This window comes from Alosa sapidissima, chromosome 16, assembly GCF_018492685.1.
Source record: "Alosa sapidissima isolate fAloSap1 chromosome 16, fAloSap1.pri, whole genome shotgun sequence".
NCBI lineage: Eukaryota > Metazoa > Chordata > Actinopteri > Clupeiformes > Clupeidae > Alosa > Alosa sapidissima.
In genome coordinates this window covers 34,260,134-34,284,264 of record NC_055972.1, presented here as the reverse complement: position 1 = coordinate 34,284,264, position 24,131 = coordinate 34,260,134, and the positions used below count along the sequence as shown (strand labels likewise).

The window sequence follows — 24,131 nt, the reverse complement described above, 5'->3', positions numbered from 1 at the left end:
GAGCTGAATTTGAGGCATGAACATTGTCGCTGTCGTTGGCACGGCTAGTGTTCTTACCAGATTATGAACATGAACATTAATATTCTGACTGTTGACCTTCAGAATAATACAATATTGTGCAGTGTTTCCCACAGAATTGGATTCAATTTGTGGCGGTAGCTGACTTGGACAAGGGGGGGGGGGGGGGGGGCTGAGGGGTACACTTGCCATTACACCTCAGTCCAGCAGATGGTGGTGGTAATGCACTCCGTTTGCAAACTGCCAAAAAAATCTCACCGATTAAAGAAGGGTTCACTGGCCTGTTCTTCTTCAGTGAATTGTTATTCAGCAGTTTGCAAACGGAGTGCATTACCACCACCATCTGCTGGACTGAGGTGTAATGGCAAGTGTACCCCTCAGACTCGTAATGGCCGCTGAATAAGGCGAATTGTAACACAGTTGAAAGGCTGCTGATGTGTGGATGCAATTCATAGTTTTCTACATAGTTAAAATAAAGATTCACATACTTCTCCTTGGGACAAGCACTTTTGAATTTTGGAAAACACTTTTCCATTTACATCGGGATTTTGCAAACATTCAGTGTCAGAGTCAATAAAATGAGCCCTTCAACAAAATTGACAAGCAGCTGTAAGTAGGCTAAGCATGCTAAATTCGACATCCAAACAGTATTCTAACGTTAGCTTTGAGATACTGCTTGATTTCATAACTTAACTTAGTTTAGTCTCTTCAATGTAGCCTACTATGTTGTGATAAGACCTTAGCAGAGTTCACTTCAATGCAGCAGTTTTGAACGAATTTGTGCAGCATGGTCACGATGCTAAGCGGATTTAATAGCAATTTAGCCAGACGTCTTCTATGCAATGCTTCTATGTGGCAACAACAATCCTTCAACAATCGTGAATATTTTGTTAAATGCACATGCAGAGGAGTGGCAGCGGGCTACGAGAGAGAGCGGGGCGGGACAAGGAAAGGCTGCGTGCGTAAAAAGCGCAGCTCAATGGCAATGCAAGGATTTGACCTTATATTTAATTTAAATTAAATTAAACATAGAATACTAATCTGTGGCGGTCGATTTTTATTTTGTGGCGCCCCGCCACAGATTAGTCAATGTATGGGAAACACTGTTGTGATTATGGGGTTTATGGGATGCATTGTTAGCATCCCTTGCATGACAGTTCTCTGCCTCTTTCTCATGTGGTCTACTCAAACACTGTGTTGAAGCAGTGTTGAAATATCCTGCCAATTTAGGAATCTTTTTAAGTATATTTTGGTGCTGTGCCCTTTGTCTTCGTACTTTTCTTTTTTGTGTTCCACTTTCATGGGCTATTATCTTTCCAACATTTTGCTGTGGTAACCTACCTACCAGTGAATTATGGCATATAATTTGGAAACTAATTTACCTCATGAACTTTGCCATTTCTATCCAATCAGCTGCTTAATAGTTCATTCATTGCTTTTTTTTCATTGATGACCAATCCAGGGGCCCTGGCACAGATGGGGCCCCTAGACTGCAGCTTTTAATGCCTGTGCGTGAATCCATGCCTGACTATTTGTAATGCACATTATTAGCGAGAACTCCTCAAATTCCCTTTTTAAGCCTACCTGCTTACACATGCTAGGGATACTAGCTAGCTACATAGCAGAGCACATAGGCACCATTTCTGTGGGACATTCTTCACAAAAAAGGCTATTTAAAAACATACTGCTACATTGTAGAGCCATAACTTTGAGACAAGCAGCTTGTTGGTCGAAGACATATGGCACATTGTCAGCATTTAAAGCATCTAGGCGCCCAATAATAATAAAATAATAATAAAAACATATTGACAATTGCTCTCAGATCATGACGGCATTTGCACATACAGTATTTATTACAGGTACAGTAGGTTGTTTGCTATTTTAATTTATGGGGTGTCTATTTGCACCCCTGGTACGAATAGCCTTGGCCACACAGCTGAGCTATTCACACCCTGTGACATAACAACAAAATCACGTTCCTCACGTGCCTAGAAATCATGGTGGACATTATTTTTTTTGTCAGCAGAAAGTAAAGAATTCTGAAAGGTTTCGGTACTAATATCTGTTCAAATTCAGTTTTAGGTGGAAAGTTGTATTATATTTGCATAATCTTTGTTAATACATACCACCATCAGTTTGTTAGTTAACAGAAATTTTGTGATTATGACGCTCAGGCATATGAACGATACAGTAAGTTTGCCTGCAAACTCTTATCTGGGCATGGAAGTAGATAGGTCAGTGGTGAATGTCATGGTTTAATACGTGGGAGACTGGGGTTCGATTCCTGTGTAAAGCGTTTTGGCAGAGATAAGTAGAAGTGTAAGTGTGCATGTGTACCAACATCTCTAATAATAATAATAATACTAAATTTTATTTAAAGCGCCTTTCAAGTCACCCAAGGACACTGTCCAATAAGACAAGAGGACATACACATAAGAGTAGCATAAAAACATCAAACAGAGAGAGTATACAAGAGAACATAGACATAAAAACAACATATACAGGGACAATACAAGTAGACAGTACACTTAGTAAAACACACTATACATTCAGCAGGAGACAGACATTGCCAACATTGCTCTATAGAGAAGGCGCACAATTTGAAGAAGAAATCAGTTCTCAAACGGAAGTTTTGATTGCGACAATTAGCTAGTTCACACACCAGGGTGTAAATAGCACACATTACTATATACACCAGGGTACAAATAGCATCCACTTCTAATTATACAGTGATGCAAACAGCATAGCTTATTCAGAGTGTCTTTTTGCACCCCTGGTACGAATAGCATAGTCCACACAGCTGAGCTATTCACACCCTCAGGAGTTTCTCAGGCATTTGTCATGGCAGAGCCAGCGAAAAGAAGCAGAAAGCGAATAAACCGTTGTTGGAGGAACAGGGAAAGAGGGAACGGCAGACTGACCAATTGAGTAATGTCGTATATAAAAAGTAAATAAGAAGACACATACAATGAAGAAATAAGAGCAGCAAAATTTGGTTTAAATTGTGCAATTGTGCATACAATAGACAGTCAATATAATAGTGCAAAAGTCAGGCCAATAAAAGGCTGAGGGATGACGGATAATAGATGACGGACAAGTGGCTTATTCAATCATATGCAAGCATTTTTTGATTAGGCCCAGCCTTCTGAAGCAACACTCCAATGGATTGGTCCCAGATGCATGAGTGGAGCTAGGCGAGAGTCAGGTTAGGTACAAATAGCATTCACTTCTAATTGCAGACAGAGACTGAGTTTGCTGCTGATATTCTGGGGATAGGCTACAGCATAGCCAATGTAGGACTTTAGCCTTTTAATATATTTGCTGCATTGGATCAGTCTTTCTAGAACAGGCAAGAGATTTCTAGCCTCACGTCAGCAGCGCTGCATCACCCATATACATTAAAACAACCAGCGGATGGGTGGGTGGGTGCGGTTTGGAAAATTGGTCAAAAATCTTTGGTGCTGATGGATGGCTGATGGATGATAAGTTTTGCTATGCAGTTATGGTTGAAATAATAGCCCATCAGCGCATCTCTAGTGTGTGTGCCTCTCTTGCTCAGAGGGGAGGGGGAGGCTGAGGGGTCGATCAAGCATGGATTCTAAACTCTGTGGTGGATAGGATCTACAATTAGGTGTTAATTAATATTACTACGCTAGGTCGAAGTACTCCCAAGTGCTATTGCGCCACACATTGTAGTTCTCCTGTTTATTCGCTTGGAAAATCGCCACGTTTCATGTTGTGTGACCGTAGACATTTTTATCAACTACTTGTGCAACTGTATTTAAGTCGGGAAAACGTGGATGTTTTTGATTACTTCTACGTCTGGCTACGTCTGAGCCCGCTAGCATAGCAACATGCTAACACATTCGTGCCGCACCAGAGCGTTTGAGTGCACGTACCAACACAGGAGAGGTATGACTCAACTCGTGAAAGTTAAAGTAAGAACATATACTGACATTGGGTGGCGTATTTTTTGCTTGAAACTAGGCTATACGCATCCAAAACGACTGCTGTTCAGGTGCGCGTCTGCAATATATTGGGTAGCCTACTCTGTTCACTGAATGCTTAGACAGCACTGTGCAAAGAATTACACAAATAGGCCTACATAAATTGGCTTTATTACTGCTTCTTCATAGCCTGACGAGCCAGACCCACATTCAAATGTAGGGTCTGGGCACTCACCGTCCGCAGTGCTCAGTCCGAGGGGCGCGATAATCAGTTGTCTTTCAAATTCCCTCTGCATGCAATAGGACAGCGGCAGCGCTATGAGTCCCATGCGTTTCCCACCAGCGAAGCTAGTTGGCTAGTTCAAACGTTTGCCAACTTAATAAAAGCTTAACTCGTGTCACACTGTTCGCCAACAGCAACATCCATCTTATTTGTTTTCAAGTAGCAAGGAATTCAAGCCAAACCGTTGCAACTCTGCCATCAATCATTATGTTAAGCCCGCCTAACGACTCTATACACAATTTGATTGGCCTGATAGAAGTTTAATTTTCGAGCTCACAAACCAACGGAGAGTTGCTAGACTAGCCCTGGGCGCTAGGGGCGCGTCTAGATTTCTAGGCTAGCTTCTTCAGCTTCTCTGTTCAGGATATAGAGTGAACATAGTGGCAAATATTAAATAGGCTAAAACTTGGCTGTTTGTAAAACAATGTCCACAAACATCACTCAGTAACACGCACAAAGCCAAGGCAAAAGAAGGTAAGAGTTTGAAGAAGGCACCATGCTCATTAGGCTATGTTATTTTGTGCACAACTGACGCTATAGCTAATGCATGGGCATAACGTTGTTCAATCAGCCAATATTTCAGGTGGCCTAGCGATTTTTGGGATTAATTAAGGCAGGAGGACATGAACGGACCGAGATACGGGAGCAAGAGAAACAGATGTGCACTACACCTGCTTGTCATCCTCACAGCAAAATCGTAGCCTTGAATGGAAAAGACTGACTCTATATCCGGAATGTTAATTGTTTTTTTTTTTTCTGACCAATCGCACCCTGCTTGCATTTGGATAAAGAAGGTGAATGATTCATGACGTCTTTAAATCCTAGCGTATTAGAGGTGCATTTAACTGTGTCTTTTTTTGCTTTTTCAAAGTTCTCAATGTCTCGTTTTAAATGTCAGGGCCCTCGGAAGTCTACCAATGAAGTGTGGAGATACATTGAGCCTCATAAATGGTGTAAAACAGTGATTTATTTGCATGGCTAGCCCAATGCCGAAGCACCACTATTGAAAAAGCTGTTGGTAGCATCGGCTAACTAGCGCCAGATTTTGGAGTGCAGGGGACAAGCCGAGATGGGCTATGAGACATACGTTCACACTCGGTATCATGTTTCAATATCACACCGGAATTCTCCTTTAATAATGGTAAGGTTGGGGATTTCATTAACATCATTCCCCTGCTTATAGATCAACACCCCTCAGTTAAACATGTCATTATTCATGCTGGGGTAAATGACGTCATGGATAGACAGTCTGAAAAGCTGCACCAGGACTTTGAAATGCTTTGCTGTACCATCCAGAACTTAGGAAAGAGTTGTATATTCTCTGGTCCCATTCCATCTCCGTCAAAAGGCTCAGAATGTTTCAGACGTCTCTTCAGCCTCCACCAGTGGCTGCGTACTTTTTGTCTGGCAGCTGGTTATAATTTTATAGGAAATTTTGATTATTTTTGGACCCGACCTGATCTGTATGAGCGAGATGGTATTTGTCTGAGTAAGGCAGGTGTCATGCAATTACTGTCAAATTTGATACATTTTATAGCCTTTGGCTTATGACTCACTCCACTTGTGCCCCCCTTCTCTCCCCCTTATCACTACCTGCACCTCTTTCAAACTCCTCTAATCAGCCTCCTGACTCTCCCTTAATTTACCCTCTGGCATTTAGTGCTAGAAAAGGCCTTGGTCTTATTCATTGGAACATTAGAAGCCTAGCCTAGAAATCTAGACGCACCCTAGCAGCAGCAAATTACATTTGCTGCCAGGGCTAGTCTAGCAACTCTCCGTTGGCTTGTGAGCTCCAAAATTAAACTTCTATCAGGCCAATCAAATTGTGTATAGAGTCGTTAGGCGGGCTTAACAGAATGATTGATGGCAGAGTTGCAACGGTTTGGCTTGAATTCCCTGCTACTTGAAAACAAATAAGATAATGTTGCTGTTGGCGAACAGTGTGACACGAGTTTAGCTTTTATTAAGTTGGCAAAAGTTTGAACTAGCCAACTAGCTCCGCTGGTGGGAAACGCATGGGACTAGCGCTGTTTGAAAGACAACCGATTATCCCGCCCCCTCAGACTGAGTACTGCGAAAGGTGAGTGCCCAGACCCTACATCAGGGGTCTCAAACACCCGGCCCACGGGCCAAATCCGGCCCAATTTCGGCCCGCGACGTATGTCAAAATAATAATGTAATAGCCCTTGAGGCTATTTTTAATTGCGACAAACAACGATACTGATTAAAATAGACGATAGATCCAAGTACGGTGACAAATCTCATTTGTAGCCTACTCTGCTCCACTATGTGCTAGACATCCAGAGCTTGATTCAAACCCAAAATCGCTGCGCAAAGTTTTCAGGAAATACTTGTATTACACGCGAGAAACACAAAGACGTGCATTTGTAATGACGCGGAAGCGATGCAGGCCATAGTTTTGCACAAATTGAAGCAGAAATAGGCCTACACCTAATGTTGAAAAACGTTCACGTGTGATGAAGTCTTAGGTAGGCTATGTTATTCACCTATTCTGATTCTGAAGGAGAATATCCTTTTGGAGATTATGATCGATCGTCTATTGACAGTGATAGTTACAGTGCGTCTGTGAATGGAGGTGCGTCTTTACGTGTATACGACGGTGTCCACTAAGCATACCATGCTTATTTCGACCCTCTGCCCAACATAGCTTGGAGGTTGCAGTGGTAATCGTGATGAAAGTGTCCGTAATGGACGTGGTGCAGACAGCAGGGCTAGTAGAAACAGGGCTCTAAAGAACTACAAAGTCACCCGCAATTAGGGTTGCCACTTGTCCAGGATTTTCATGGTCTGTCCAGGACAATAAAAATAAAAATCCTGGACACTGAATGTCCCAGAATTTTGTACATGATGCGCAACATGTGTATTTCAGTTTAACTAAAGCGTGCCTACATCCATAAACGTATGCACAGCCTTATTGGCTCTACAAAAATGACGTAGCATAACATGGGTGGTGGTGGTGGGGGCACGCACCGTGGAGGTTCATTAGAAATGGTAAGGTGGAGACGGAGAGTGTGTGGGACAAGGAGAGACAGAGAAAGGAAAGTTTATTCCACATAAGCAAAAAAGCAGAACCTAATTATGTATTCCCCCTTTTTTCTCAATACTGCCCCCAAGTGTCCACAACTAAAAACTGTTGAAAATATAACAAAATAATAAAGGTCTGCTATTAAATAAAGCAATTAACTAAACAAATAACTAGAAATTGTCATTCTTACTAATTTTAGCTATACAATTGTCGCTTAGAATGACGGTTTTTATCTTGGGTTAGATGTGCGAAAGGCGCCGTTGCTTACAAACAAAAAAGTCGATTGGATGGTCAAAATGTCCAGGATTTTTGTCAGACACAGGTGGCAACCCTACCCGCAATATGATGCGAACTTCTGCGTACTCAGATTACCCGCGATAGGAACTGATTTGACCAGAATACTCTATTGTAGGCCTTGTGATTTAGTAATACATCACTAAACCATATACATCTTAGGTGTTTTCCTGTTAATTTGTTATGTGGGTAATATAAAAAAAGGAAAGTAAACCTGCTCAAATATGTTCATCCAGTATTTACTGAAAGGTGCATAATTTGAGGTGCTTGCCATCCAGTGATGGGTACATTTACCCCCTTCATAAACTTTTGTTTATACTCAAAGATTTTTACATTTACAGTAGGACTTTATCTCTGACCACTTTCAAGCCATGGCCTTTTGAAATTTTGATATAAAAATCCAATGGTGTTGCTTTCTTAACCCTGACGCCTAGTTTGCCAGGTTTAGAAAAGTTATGAGAGGAAAATATTTTTATTTGGTGTGAAACACACACATACCCGTTTTTATGCTTTTTGTTTGTTTTATGATTTGTATTAATATTTATTTTATCATTATTATATTTATAAGCTAAGGTTGCTAGCACAGGTGTCTGCAAGTGTTTTTATCTAAACTAGATAAAAACACTTGCACTTTCTGTTTGCAGTTTTGTGTGGTATTTGAAAAAAAGAACATTGCATTTTCAGAAATAGCCGGCCCTCCTATCAGATGACATTGGAAGAAGTGGCCCCCAGCTCATTTGAGTTTGAGACCCCTGCCCTACATTTTAATGTGGGTCTGGCTCGTCAGGCTATTAGAAGCCTGCTTAACCCACAGAAACTGGACCATGTAAAGCTTCTTGTCTCCCAAGCTGATCCTGATATCTTGGTCCTCTCCGAGACCTGGCTGAAGAGTGACATAAATGACTCAGAGGTGGCATTGAATGATTTTAATATTTTTAGAATTGATAGACCTAGTAGAGGTGGTGGTGTTGCTGTCTATACGAAGTCTTGTTTTAGTTCACATTCCCTTTATTCAGTCTCAGTGAAAAATAGCTTTGAGTTTATTGCTCTAAAAGTCTTTTATGGGCAGAATAACAATGCCTTGGTTATTATAGGGGTTTATAGACCACCCTCAGCCACTATCAAGTCACTTGATCAGTTGGCTGACCTAATATCCTCCTATGCTGAAAGTGAAACTATTATTTTAGGGGATTTTAATATTGACTGGTCCTCGGCTGCCTCAGGTCACTTGAAAGAGGTCGCCACTAGCCTTAATCTCACCCAACTCATCTCTGAACCTACAAGACCTAACCTCCTAAACCCCTCCAAGTCAACTACTATAGACTTAATTTTCTCTAATAGACCTGATAAAATTACTGCAACTGGGGTCTTTGACCCAGGGGTCAGTGATCACTGCCCCATTGTTTGCATCAGAGATACCCATCTCAAAAAAGCACCGTCTCGTTTTGTCATTAAAAGGTCCCTGAGACACTTCAATGAACAGGCTTTTATAAATGACCTGTATAATAGCAATATCAATAGCTCTGGATTGTTTTATAACTACTTTTAACTCTATTGCCAATACTCATGCCCCCTTAAAAAGTTTAGGGTGAAGAACAGATCAAACCCTTGGTTTACATCAGAACTATCTACCTTGCTTATTGCCAGGAATAAAGCTTGGGCACACGCAAGGCGCACTAATGCAGCTTCTGACTGGATATATTTTAGGCAAATTAGAAATAAATTCTCAGCTATGGTGAGACAAGATAAATCTAATTACCATCTTAGTATGCTCTCCAGTTCCTCCTCAAATCCTACGCTTCTCTGGAAATCATTCGAGTGTTTAAATGGTAGTACAATCTCTATTCCCACCTCTGTGATCTCTGATACCTGTACTCTTGTTGAGCCTATTGATATTTGCTCAGCCTTTAACAAGCACTTTTCAGTAGCTGGGCTCATTTTTAATGAGAATTTATCTGGTCCTTTTAACCTTCATCCCAGCTCTGATGATGCCCTCTCTCTCTCTCAATATCGACTCCTTAAGTGCGCCACATACTCGACGCACCCGACCTGTAGCGCGACAATGTGACGTCACAGAAGCGGCGTAACCATTTATACTCGCACGTCGTGGTCACGACACTAGTTGCAATATTCTCCTGAACAGAGGTGTCGCTGTTGTGAAAAGATTAACGCTAACTACGTTACACAGCAGAAGAAGCTGCATTAAGAAACACTAGTAGCAGAGAATGTAAATGGGCTCTGCTATTAGCTAGCCTCTGTGATGGTACTTCAGACTTTGGATGCTACTATTCACAACTACCACCATCATTATCATCTAGTTTCCAAGGTGTGTGCACAGGTAGATAGATAGATAGATAGATAGATAGATAGATAGATAGATAGATAGATACTTTAGTCATCTCGAGGGAAATTTTAATAATTTAAACAGTTTAGTTAGCTGGCTAGCTAGCTAGCAGCTGGCTGAGTTTGTGTAATTTCCTGAAGTGGAAAGAGATTTTGTTCAGGCCTTAATAGATATCCTTTGTTTGAAAATAAATCATTTCTATTCTTTCCTCTTAATTCCATGTGTTGCAACTCTCGCTGGTAACTTTATTAACTTATCCAGCAAACTATTACAAATTCACGACTGTAACAAAACACTGCAACTCTCGCTTGCCCTCGAACTAGTCCATCTTCCTGTTTCCGCTTTGTCGCGCTCGTATGAAAAAAAATGAGTGGTGCGCTACCTCACGCTACCTGGCTAAAATCCTGGCGCGCCAGCAAGATCTACGTCATTTTGACGTCACGGTGTCGCGCTACCGGTCGGGTGCGTCGAGTATGTAGAACGCCTTAGACTATACTGACCAGTTCTCCTTATTACCCATTACTGTTGCTGAAGTCCTTAGAGCACTTAATGCCATGAATTGTAGGTGTTCCACTGGTGAAGACAACCTGGACCCATTTCTTTTAAAGGTATCTGCCCCTTTTATCGCAGAAAAACAAACTTTTTATTTTTAATTTTTATTTTTAATCTCTCTTTCTTCTGCTACTTTCCCCCAAGTTTGGAAGATGGCTCATGTAACTCCCCTACATGGGGACGTGGGGATAAAAATCTATCTCCAAACTACCCTGTCCAAAAATCTTAGAATCATTGGCAAATAATCAATTAAAGGCGTTTCTTACAGGGCACTCTGTTTTAGTTCCCCACCAGTCTGGTTTTAGAGCTCAACACAGCACAATCACCGCTGCAACCCTGGTCTTAAATGATATAATATCTGCTTTAGACAGAAAAAAACACTGCTGCTCTTTTTGTAGATCTGACGAAAGCTTTTGATACCGTTGATAATGTCTTACTCTTGCAAAAACGAATAGATATTGATTTTGACTCTAATGCTCGTAATTGGTTCTGGAGCTATCTTAGCAACAGGTTTCAATGTGTAAAAACAGGAATCACTAAGTCTGACTTTCTCTGTTCTCTGACAAGGCTCTGTTTTAGGGCCAGCCCTATTTACTATTTTCATTAATGACATAGCCTCTTCTCTTAACAACTGTAATGTCCATCTTTATGTCGATGACACAATCCTGTATTGTACAGCAGATACTATCAATTTAGCAATTGATAGCCTGCAACTGGCTTTTAATGCCTTGCAAGAGTCTCTTTTGAGCCTCAAACTAGTCTTGAATCCCAACCAAACTAAATTCATGCTTTTTTCCAAAGGAAAAGGCATAGACCCCAGTGTTCTCCACCTGAAAACCTTAAGTGATAGTAACATCGAACAGGTTCCTGTGTACAAATACCTGGGCATCTGGATAGATGAGAAACGTAATTTCTCTTTTCACATTGACTGCCTTGCAAAGCAGCTGAGACAAAAGATTGGGTTTCTCTATCAGCACAAATCTTCCCTCCCCCTATCCTGTCGGAAAAGGATTATTGAGTCCGTTTTCATGCCTGTTCTAGACTATGGCGACATCATTTATAGGAATGCCTCTATGTCTTCTCTCAAAATCCTAGACGTTATATACCACTCAGCAATCAGGTTTGCCACAAGTGCTTCTTACAACACCCACCACTGCACGTTGAAGAATGCTATTAAAATTGTCTCCTTAATTCCAAATGGAGACACAGTTGACCGAGTAGATTCCAGTGTAGTTAAGAGCAGGTAAAACTTGAGGCTGGCTTGCGAAAGAATAGTTCTTTATTCTGGATGTAACAACAGAGTTCTGGTAACCCTGTTGTACGCACAGCACAGCACAGTGTTGCAAGGTGAAGCCAAGGTAAGAAACTGAAGCCAAGATCTGGGAAACTTCTGGATAATTATAAGACCAGAATATACATTCACGTCTGAAGTCAAATTGGAGGGGGGGAAACAGGCAGTGATATAGCCTTATTCAATTAAGACGTCTTGTAGGGGAACAATTAGTTAGGTACACCATTTGCTATTGTAAGGTGACAACATTATGTCTGCTTACAATAAACATCCTGTCCCCGCAGTTTCTGCAGTATTAAACAAAGAACCAAAAGAATGACATACAGAAAACCACTAAAATCTAACAACATTGTATGCCACAATTGGCTGGCCCTCGCTTACTGAGAGACACTTTAAACACTGGATTCAGTTTATTTATAAAGTCATCATAGGTAAACTCCCGTCCTACATCTCCTTATTATTAAATTGCCACTCAAGTGCTTATCAGACCCGCTCCAGCAGTTATTTCTTACTGACAGTTCCCAATGCTCGCACCGAGCTGGGTAAGTCAGCTTTCTGCTTTGATGCCCCCATGTCCTGGAACTCGAGTTATTAATACCTTTAGAGCAATTTAAGGCTTTGATCTCAAACCTCCCCACTCCAGTTTGTAACTGTTTTCTCTAAATTCTATCTTTACTAATTCTGGTTTTATTTACTTATTTATTTTATTGTCTTCCTTATAAAGTGTGTATAGATATACGTGTGTTTCTATCCACATTTGCTATAGCTTGTGAATATGCTTGTACTATAGCTTGTGGGTATGTATGCAGGTTTGTGTGTGTGTCTGTGTTGACATGATATGTGTGATGTAAGAATGTATATCTATGCATATTCTAGTTTAGCCTGGTTTTTTATTGTTGTTATTGGTCAGACTACCCACAGCCTCGACTGGCTCATGCCCTTGTTGTATCTCGGCTGCATTGAAAAAGAGGGTTGCCCTCAATGTAATCCCGAGAATGTTAAATAAAGGTTTCAATCAATCAATCCGTGAATTAGTGAAACACACTCAGCCCACAGTGAACACACAGTGAGGTGAAGCACACACTAATCCCGGCACAGTGAGCTGCCTGCAACAACAGCGGCGCTCGGGGAGCAGTGAGGGGTTAGGTGCCTTGCTCAAGGTCACTACAGCCGTGCCTACTGGTCGGGATTCGAACCGGCAACCCTCCGGTTACAAGTCCGAAGCGCTAACCAGTAGGCCACAGCTGCCCCTAAAGGCCACGGCTGCCCCTGATGAAGAAAACAAAAAGAGGAATGTTTCTCAACTAATTAGGGTAACTGGCAACTTGACTGGGTATGAAAAAGAGTATCCCAGAGAGGCAGGGTCTCTTAGAAGTAAACCTGTGTGCACAAATGATGAAACAGTGTAATTGTAATGCTTCTTAAGATGAAATTGTGAAGTATTTGGGATGTTCATTATCTACAGGACATAATATTATTGAAACATTCAGGGAATCCAGAGAAATCTTTGCAAACAAGGGATGGAGCTGAAAAATGCATTGGATGGTTGTGGTCTTTTGGACATCGACCTCAGATGGCACTGCATCAACACCAGACCTGTTTCCACACCTGTCATTGTATGGGCTCAAGACAACCTCTGATAACCATTGTCTATGTACACAGTTTGATACTCAATTCAAAAACAGCCAAATTTGTATTGAGACACGATACAGAAAATACCACCATCTTATCTGGGCCTGAGCTTGTTTAAAATGGACTGAGGTAACATGGGAAAAGGTACTGTGGGTAGACCAATCAAAATTTGCCATTCTTTTTGGAAATCATGGACTCATCTGGGCTAAAGAAGAGAGGGCCTATCCAAGTATTCAACCTATCCAACTTGTTTTAGTGCTCAGTTCCAAACCCAACATCTATGACGTTGTGGAGGAGCATTAGTGCCTACAGCGTGGGCATCTTGCACATTTGGCAAAGCACAATCAATTCTGAAAGATGTATACAGGTTTTGAGCAACATATACTGCCATCCAGGCTATATCTATTCCAGGGAAGACCTTGCATATTTCAGGAAAACAATGGCAAAATGAATTCTGCACATATTTAAATAGTATTTATCCATAGAGGAAGAGTCCATGTACTAAAATGGCCTGTCTGCAGTCCAGATTTGTCAAATTAGGTGCATAATGAAAAACATGACTAAGAATACCCCATACTGTTGAGCAACTGAAATCATGGAAAAAAAGTTGTGGGACATTTCATATAGACCTAAATTCGTGGCTCAGTGGACCACCAATCTACTCATCAAGGAGGCTCATAGTTTGAAGATCATAGACCATAGATCATAGACAGAGAAAGCCTATGCAGTTGCTTCGTAGCCTATAGCATGTTTTTTGTTCCGCGGACCTAATCAGTCATGGGTGTGTTTTTTGGCACACATCTGTCATTCCCTTAAACAGATAGGGGTGCAACTTTAAACAGCGCATCGGTATTTTCATAGTCAGCGGCACATTTGAAGGAAATTGCTTGCACGCCAGACCCTATGGAACAGTTATTTCACTAAACCATGCTTTACTAAAACCTAGCAGAGTAGCCTATAGCCTACACACATTGTGCTCGCCGTAACAGTTATACACAGTTAATTACTTTCACTATTGACTGACAATGGGTTGCCATCGAAAACATAGCCAATATGTTCGAATGGCGATAATCCTGCAGAGGGGTTGCCTACATCTGATGACGTCTTTAGCTGTTCAGCTCATATTTGCCTCTCTGTCATTACCAATTTGCAAATGATGGTGAATAACTACTCATTGTGAGATGTATTTCGTAAAATCTTTATTCTAATTCTGTTTCCCATGGTGATCGTGTAATTTATAATGTTTTGCATGGATGTGCGCTGGTGCGTGTTTGTGGATGAGAGAAGCATGGTGCATTGTGCACCCGCCCATATCACTGTTGATAATGCACTCTTAAAATAACATATTAACTCGCCATGAACTTCTGACCAGGTTTCTCTTGGTCAGTGGCGTAATGCGTCGTTAACTGCCACACCCCTGGGCATGTTGCTCAAAAAAAGAGAAGTGCAAAATACGAATAAACTTTGCGCAGGAATAATAACCTGTTTCCCGCCATGCGCCAGGTCGGAAAATAGGGCCCTAAAAATATGTACAGTATAATATTGCCATGTGAAAAATGTTGTTTCTGTATGGTTGCACACCATTTATAATGTAAAAAGAGTGTAATTCTCCATCAAATTCAATCAGATCAGTTACAAACAATAAAATATAGACCTAGCCTAAATGAAAATTTTAATAACAATAGTTCTATTTGTGTGTGTACAACTTTTTTTCCATGTTTTTTCCCCACAATGAAGTAGTATGGGTAAAGCATACATTTCCTGAATCCTCGGAGTCCAGAGAGTATTTCAGTTTCTGTCTTTTGTGTCTGTAAATTTCTCTGATGCCACAGGGCATGAAGACAGTGTATAGTTTAAGCGGAAATTGTGGAAAATTTGGGGCAGTGTTTGGGGCAGCCATGGTCTACTGGTTAGCACTTCGGACTTGTAACCGACCAGTAGGATCTTTGCAATAAATGAATTTCATCATCCAGTAATCATTCATCCAGCAATCCATGAATTCTTCAATTAAAGGTGCTCTAAGTGATGCTGGGTAATGTCACTTCTGTTGGCGTTCAAACAAAACAGAAAGCTAGCTTGCTACTTCCTCCCCCTCCCTCCCGTGCAATTGAAACTCTCCTAAACGCGCATCTCGTCGGTGGCTTGCTGGAACAGTTTGTTATGTTTTTATGGGCAAGGTTTGCCCAAGTTGTTTTGTGGCTGTTTTTGGAGCCTGGGTTGTCCACAGAGATTGTGTTTTTTTACAGTGTATTCAGGACACAGGCAGCTAGTGGATGGTGAGATGATGTTTGCTGTGACAAAAAAATGTTTAACCTACAAAACGTATGACATCGCTTCCTTTAACTTGTTTTTGACCATCTCATATTTCCCTTTTATTTTTTCTTTCTTTCTTTTTTTAGAAAAAGTAATTTATGTATCACTACTCCTTTAATGTGCAACATGGGCCAAACATTATCCACATTCATTTCCTATGGTAATTCATGCATACATGTGTGAATTGCACTCATTTATCATCCAGTTGATGCCTTGATGCATGCGGACATGCTCAGGGTATTTAAAAGAGTTTGTCAACTTTTTCGAGACCTTTTGATTAAACTAATGGAGCTATTTCACAAAAATAGCAAGTGGATTATGGTCTGGCTCCTGATCAAGTATATCAAGGACATTTAAAAAAAAAAAAAAAAAAAAAAATATATATATATATATATATATATATTATCTTTTGTGTTTTGCACTGTAGGTAGACTTGTTTAAAGCCAGTTTAAATGTAGTTCAGTTGTTTCTAAATATATTTCTATGTGTCTAAAATGTGAGCCTGTTTTAGGTGAAGAACATGTTGGATATTATTCTTAATAAATAGTTTTTGTAAAATATCCACTGCAATTTCATCATGCGATCAGTATGCCAGATTGTATGCTATGCCGGCTTATTTTTCATTTATTTATTTAAATTGCTTACATGCTTTATTTTTGAGTTATTAAAAAGTAGTTTTACATAGTGTCTTTTTAAATGAATACAAACTAGTGCCTTTTCAAAACATGCTATTCCTGTAGAAAATCTGTAGCCCAATTGTATTCCTGTAGGTAGGCCCGCTTAAAAGTAGGACGATAGGGACAACATTCCAGATAAGTATTTTTATTCATGTTTGCTGAAAGATTTAAGTATAAGCCCTTTTTCATTCCCTACGTCGATGCAGTGCCATAGGTTTCCATTCAATCCAACTGTCTGCTTTCCCCCCAAAAGGGGGCGGAAACGTACTGCAAAGTTCCCGGATGTGCCGGTGATGCATTTATCATTTGAATTCAATAAAAAACGAATAGCATTGCTATTGGTTGGCGTGACAGTGTTTCAATGTTGCAAATCCTCTTTTTATAAGAGGCAATGCAAAGTATCCAACTTTGACCAACTGTTCGTTCAGACATTGCATGATGTAAAACATTGTTTTTGAAGGCTGCTCTTATATATTGTATAATAATTCTATTTTTGTTGACGTTGTTCATTAAAGACATCCTTGTCGCTGACCATAAACCAGATGCAAACCTAAACTAAAGTAGGCTTTACCAACCTTACCCCAAATTTAAAGATTTGAATGATCTAAATATACACTATAGCTTCTGTGATAATTATTCTACTACTTCATCTAAAGAGGCGTTGCGAAATCCATGGCCAAAGCCGCAAATGCCCACGTCTGCGATGACGACGCTGCATTCTTGTGACATAACATGAGGCACGTATATTTTTTCTTCTGACCATATCAATGTGTATTTCTGTCGTATAATTAGCCAGCTGTGGCTCCCATTACAATCCATGGACTCGATTCCTCCTCTTGCCCTCCACTAGGCTATTTTGCTGTGGTGCGAAAAAAAAAAAAAAAACATGAAACACAAAACTTTATACATTTTCTACAGAATTTGGCTTGGAGGGCTTCTAATGTTTGTCCCTTCTGTCAAAACCCAATATTTCACTTCTATATAAAATAATAGGTACAATTCTGATGTCAAATATTTTGGACCAGATATTAAAGGAGAAATACGGCAACTCTGGGGGCATGTGCATGGGGGCTCATGGACATGCCCCTAGAGTGAATTCGAGAAGCAGATCTAGGTGAAAATTCACCAGATTTCTGCTTTAACTGGGATTTCAATATGATCAATATTAAATTCTCTTTTAATTGAATAAAATTGTCTCTTTGTTTTTTTCCTTCCATCTTTTAGTGTGTGATCAAACTTTCCAGAAACATTTGTTTTTAAACTAAGATAGTTTAGATCTTTGGACGTAACAATGCATATGAGGTATAGCTAAAACAGTTTTTTACAATTGGACTACAGATTGGACAAGAGCATGTTAGTGATGAAAAGTTCAGCCAGTTTAGTGATCTCAGAATGGCCTATATTTCAAACCTAATTTCCAGTTAAAATTACTGCACCTATTCAATATTGGTGAACATTTGAAAGGGAGGAAGCACACTGTATTCATCCTGACACTACATATCTCTTCCTTTCAGGGATATCAAACCTGATAATATCCTACTGGATGAACAAGGTAAGGCTGTCCAAATCCAAGCTGAAAGTGTTTGCAGTCTGTTTGTAAACTGTATTGGAATCACAATCCAGATCTGTAATGCAATGTGTGACAAATGTTGTAATTGTATGTTCTTTTATCATTCTAAATAGCTGTCAACTTAATAATTAGACAACAACAACTAGAATGCATTCTATACACAAATCCGCCGCAAACTTTATGGACACCACCATCTTGCCTGCTGCCATTACTGTGTGCCTGCGGAATGTGACGGTGTGACACTTGCCGGTGCCCTCTAATGGCTTTTCAATGGAAGCATCCTGTCAGAGAATGTCTAATAGGAGATCTTGCTCATGAAAGAAAATGTCAGGCTGTGGCCAAAACTTACCGATGAAGGTAATTTATTGACAACATAATGTATTAAGCGTGTATTAATTGATGACGACAATAAAACCGAACGCTGCCATTACTAGCTGTGTTGCTAATATGTTCACAAGCTTCACATGTTACAAATAACTATTAGCCACGACCAGTTGTAGTAGTAAAATACATGTTCTTACAGGTATTCAGGATTATTTTATTAATCTTATGGCATGTCATGAGCTTCAGAACGCAAACTACAGGGCACTGATTGAAGGTCAGAAAAACATGAGCTCTGGATGGATTAGCCAGATACTGCATGCCATCGCAGATGAGCTCATCACACTAAAAGGTGTTGTGAGGCTTTCACAGGCAGTGAACTCGTACTATAATGTGTCAGTAATTCTTGTTTGGCTTGAAGCCATCTCGGTTTATGTTTTTCATCCACTTTTGATGCACATCTTGGTACCATATTTTCCAGACTATAAGTCACTTTTTTTCATAGTTTGCCTGGTCCTGCGACTTATAGTCAGGTGTGACTTATATGTGAAAATATATATAATTGAACATGTTTTTAAATGTTAATTCATATTAACTGACTTGAACCCTATATGAAACATTACCGTCTACAGCCGCAAGAGAGCACTCTCAAATGCACAAGTTCTGTCAGTGATCAGTGCTTGCACTATGCCTGAAACACACGTGCATACCTAAATCCTCAAATTATGGCCAGGATTCTATTTATAGCCGGGCCTCAGATTCAGACAAATAAAGGACAGTAATAATTGCCTACATTGTTTCGATTTAACTCATAAAAGAGCTCTTCTTAATAGTTTATATTGTTGGTTGGTTTAATATTGTTGCCAATGAAAAGTCATTGTCCTACACCATGAGTCTCCAACACGTCGCTCTCAAGCTACCAGTCGCTTGCCGCCCCCTTCTGAGCTTGCCAGAGGCTGAAGCAGTAACCTACATTTAAACACAATTGTTGCTGCATCAGCAATAGGCATCAGCCTATGCATTTTATAAAAAAGTAAATCATGCATAATAATAACAAATAATTAAATTTAGACTATCGTAGACCTCTTTGGCTATATGGAATAAGGTTTCCATTACAGCACAGCACACGTTCCATGAATGAATGAAAGCGGATGAAAGCCGCACAGAAAGTAGCCTACTGGCGCTGCAAAGGTGAATAGATTTGTAGCACTAGCCAAAAAATGTGTAGCATTGTTTAAAAACCTTTAAAATCTCTAAACAATCATAAGTAGGGCAGTTCATCACAGTTCATCTATCGCAACTGGACTGATGAAAGGTCATGTACATCTGTAGGCTACATTGTATTTGGGAAAAGCAGAAGGTATCAGCATAATGTTTTATTTATTTATTTATCTATTAATAAACAAAACAATCCCTGTCAGTTCCATGCAGTTTTCAACAGAAGAGAGGTCATGCCATGGATTTTTGTGAATTTCTTCTACATATTGTATTGTATTGTCAATGCACAAATGAAGTACCAGTAGTCTAAAACAAAATGCAGTTTTACATCTAACCAGTAGTGCAAATAACTGACATCAGTAGCGGCTCCTGGGTTGACAAATAGGCGGGGCAGAGTCTGATGATCAAGTTTAGAAAAAAAAATTGGCATAGTTATAGGTCACCGGCAGCTGGACGCACACTAAGAGCGGTCCACAGAGATTTTGTTCATTTTTACGGCTCTTTCTTTCTATGGCTAGGCTATGAGCGAAATCTGGAATGGAATCCAATAATGTTACCACTTGCGGTCAAAATACCGCTTTGTTAATGCATTATTAACCTATGGTTAGCCTACTTAATGTTATTTTATTCATAAGAAGTGAAGTTTAAAATGTTGAGATTCCAGACAAATAAACCTACAATGTAGGCTAGGTACCGGTAATCAGCTCATTAGCTCAGATCAGTGGAGAACTTCAAAATTCCACTGGAGCTCCAAGTGTAGGCTTCACGCCGCCTTACACCACTCAGCTCTCATAGTCAAGCTCACGTTGTTTATGGTCATGTAGGCCTACTCATAAAAGAAATGATAAGTAACGAAATTATTGTGTTCAAGAGCCGGCTCAACTTTAAAAAGTAAATTAAAAGTAGGCTATTCATTAAAAAGGTAAATATTCTGTAGAACAGGTCTAAGGAATAAAAACTCGGGATCTAAGAGCATTCAAGAAAACCCTTTAGCCTCTCTAACTGAGATTGTATTAATATCCCCAGATGTTTCAATTATTTTGAAACACTCCAAAATAAGCTTTTAAATCTTTTCGGAGATCTTGTGAAAAAAGCGGAGAAACCATAAAAATCCGAGAAGAAGATACGCACTGAGGATGCTGCTGACGCAGCCTTTTCCATCACCTGGTTCAATTGATGTGCATAGCAATTAGGGTACACGTCTTGCACTTTCTTACGCACTCCTCTCATGACACTAGCCCCATCAAATGTCTGTGCAATCAGTCTTACTTTATCTGTGTCACTCTCAGGTGAACAAACTCGTACACAATTTCGCACTTACACTGTAGCCCTCATCGAGTTGTGCTGCAATATTAGCTTTCCCCAGCATGGCTAATTTGCACAACTCAGATGCTAGCCTCATGTTTTTTGCCTTCTCTGATAAATGTTTCATGTCACACACACTTACACTAGCCTACTCCAAACATCCCCTTGTCCTCCAGAAGATCGTAAAAGCAAGCATGGAAAACAGAACATTTTATTGCGTTCAGGACAATCAGAGCTTCTTATCAGAAATATGGCCTACCACGAACGTGAAAATGTCCGATTAAATGACCGACTCTTGTCCTTTGTTTGTTGGTATACGATGTTAATGTCGGGCTGATCAGGTCCTAGGTCTTTGATAGCTAATTTAACTACAAACTCAAGTCTTTTAAGAAAAACTCCACACTATTGCACACACGCTGTTCACTTGCCATTTTTCAACTGTCTGCCTGACCTCATCAAACTTTGTGCGGACTAATACAGTAGGCATAGGCTACTACAGTACAGTAGGCAGTAAGTTCTGACGTCGTATAGGGTGGGCAGTGGCATGATCTGCCCACCCGACCTTCTACTAACCGCGCTCTAGCTGCAGTTCCATTATCGGTCGACAGATTTACATAGACAAACAGCAGGCGCTGTTCAATTTCTTTAGGGCAGTGACGTCACTGTCCTACCAGAAATTAAATGTAACGTTACAGTAGGCCTACAACAACTACGGATATGATCAAGATCTTTGCGAAATTTCTTTGCAAATCATACAAAAATGTAACATGTTTGAGTACTTTGCCACTGATTACAATAATAAACAAACAACATTTTATTTAAAAAAAAAATATTTTGTGGATCTACTTTTCTAGTGGATGAATCTTTAGTAGGGCTCTGCCCCTCCTGCCCAAGTGAACGAGCCGCGTCTGACTGACATGTCCAAAAGGGCCTTCATGAAATGCGTCGCTAGACTGTTCATACACATTTTAACGGGCGAAGTTGAGCTGTTGTCCGTTATTGTTCATGCAAATAGGCTGATTCATGTTCCCTTGCATTTTTCAACTGAGGTCCATGGTTAGTCTGGCTTTCACCACACCAAGCTCAATCTTTTAATTAATCGAAAAAGAAATCGCAGGCAGATCAGACTGGGTTCACCCAGCCTAGTCTATGGTAGGCGCCCAATATAAATATTGTTTAATTTTGCGATTGAGATATACACGCTCTGGCGTACCCTTTGCGACGTGTTCGTCCCCCCAGTTTCAGAGCTATTCTAAATGCAAAAATGCATAGAGGGAGTGTTAACAAAGATCCTAATAGAAAGCTGTTAGCTTTTCTAAGCTACATAAGGTAGATAGATAGATACTTTATTGATCCCTAGGGGAAATTCAAGGTCACAGTAGCATACAGACAACATGCACATACATTCACTAACAGCAGAAAAAGTAATTAAAAGTATATAATATAAAAAACACAACTAAGCAATAAGGACTGTAGAAGATAAAGAATATACTATTATTCTTATAAGAATATATCATTATTCACAGGACTGAGCCTGAGGTCCTCTGTGTATAAGGTAAGGTAAGGTGCTCTTTGTGAATGAGTGTCATGGTGATGGTGCAAATGAGTAAGTCAAACGAGTAAGTCAAACAGTGCAACAGTGCAAGAATAAAGTCTATATATCTATGTATAAATAACTATATTAAAAAAGGTATAAGTGTGGTCACAGTTCGGCTGTGGCATAGAGGGAGGGGTTGTGCATATGTGCTAATAAAGCACGCAAACAGTGAGGCAGAAGACAATGGTAAAGTGGCTAGTGGACAGACAGTTCAAGACATGGAGGTGGTGAAGAGGCAGACAGACTATGCGGAGAAGTCTATTTCTCCTCTTCCCTTAAGTGATGCATTGAACAGTTCAATGGCCCTGGGGATGAATTACTTCCTCGGTCTGTCTGTTGCGCAAGGCAGTGAGCGAAGTCTCCAGCTGATCAGGCTCTTCTGCTTAACAATAGTGCTGTGGAGTGGATGACACTCATTGTCCAAGATGTTGATCAGTTTGTTCAGGGTCCTTTTGTCAGATATTGAAGTGATGCTCTCCAGTTCAGCTCCCACTGCAGAGCCAGCTTTCCTTACCAGCCTGTCAAGTCACCCCGCATCCTTCTTCTTTGTGCTTCCTCCCCAACATATCACTGCATAGAAGAGGACGCTGGCAACAACAGACTGGTAGAACATCCTGAGGAGCTTGCTGCACACATTGAAGGAGCGCAGCCTCCTCAGGAAGTACAGCCTGCTCTGCCCTTTCTTGTAGAGTGCGTCAACCTAAGACAAAGCCTGTTATACTAAAACATACAAACGTCTGCCAACCAGTGTACACAACCCGGCCCTGGCCAGATGGAGATACTAGCCTGAATAGGCAGACATGCCGTCTCCCTCTGCCCATGTTATCACTGATGTTCCTCGGATGTTCTTAAACATCGGCCTGTATGACCTTCCTGCTGGTACACAGGCCTAAGGCACAGTTATGTACAATAATATGGACCTCTCCCTGTTGTATACTACACACAGAAGTAACATATGAACACATCAGAATACAGTAAGAATACCCCAGAATTCTACAGTCCCCCCTCTTGATCAATCAAAAACACAGATTTTTATAGATCATACAAAACAAATAAACAGGAGTCTGATGTGGTCTAAAGAACAGATAACAAACCAAGCATTACCTCTCAGGCACTTTAAGGAAAGGAAAAGAAGTGCAGGCACCTTGAAAGAAAACTTAAACACTGATTATGTTGCTGATGATTATCTCACATTCTAAGAGTCAAAAGAAAAGGAAAACAAAGTCTTTTGGAAGTTTAGGAAACCGGCCGGCAACAGTTCAGTTCAAAGGCAAAGTCTCTGTCCCAGATGTTGTCTGTGGCTCCCGGCAACCTCATAGGCACATGTGAAGTGAAAAGAAAGAGCAGTATCAGTTGAAGGATAGTCATGAAAACAACAGTATATAATCTATTATAGGGGTGTAGCATCCTCCCAACCCTGGTCCCCCAGTGAGTCCCCGGTTAACCCGTTGCTGCGTGTTCAGCTCCCTTACGGGTGTCCCCAGAAACCCACCTTTAGAACCAGGACTATAGGATTACTCCCCCCTCTTGATCTAGCTTAACTGTAATCATTCTCAAAAATCGGCAATTGTAATTGTATCCTCAGATTAAACATTTCATATATCAGTAATTACACATATTTAATCATCAAAATCAATTATAAGACTTATCTAAGTCTATAATTTTTCATAACATGAGTTTGTGTCAAGAAGAGTCCACTACCACAGCACTCTGAGCATGCTCG

At 40.4% G+C, this 24,131-nt stretch overlaps 1 protein-coding gene across 4 annotated transcripts in view; it reads left to right on the top strand.

The window, feature by feature from the left end:
* Positions 1-24,131, top strand: part of LOC121685489 (serine/threonine-protein kinase 32C-like) — a 288,624-nt gene that overhangs the window by 129,003 nt on the left and 135,490 nt on the right. For all 4 annotated transcript variants that reach the window (XM_042066054.1, XM_042066056.1, XM_042066057.1 and 1 more), the window contains exon 5: positions 17,912-17,949. In XM_042066054.1, coding sequence (XP_041921988.1) covers positions 17,912-17,949 — 38 coding nt within the window. The remainder of the gene's footprint in view (positions 1-17,911; positions 17,950-24,131) is intronic.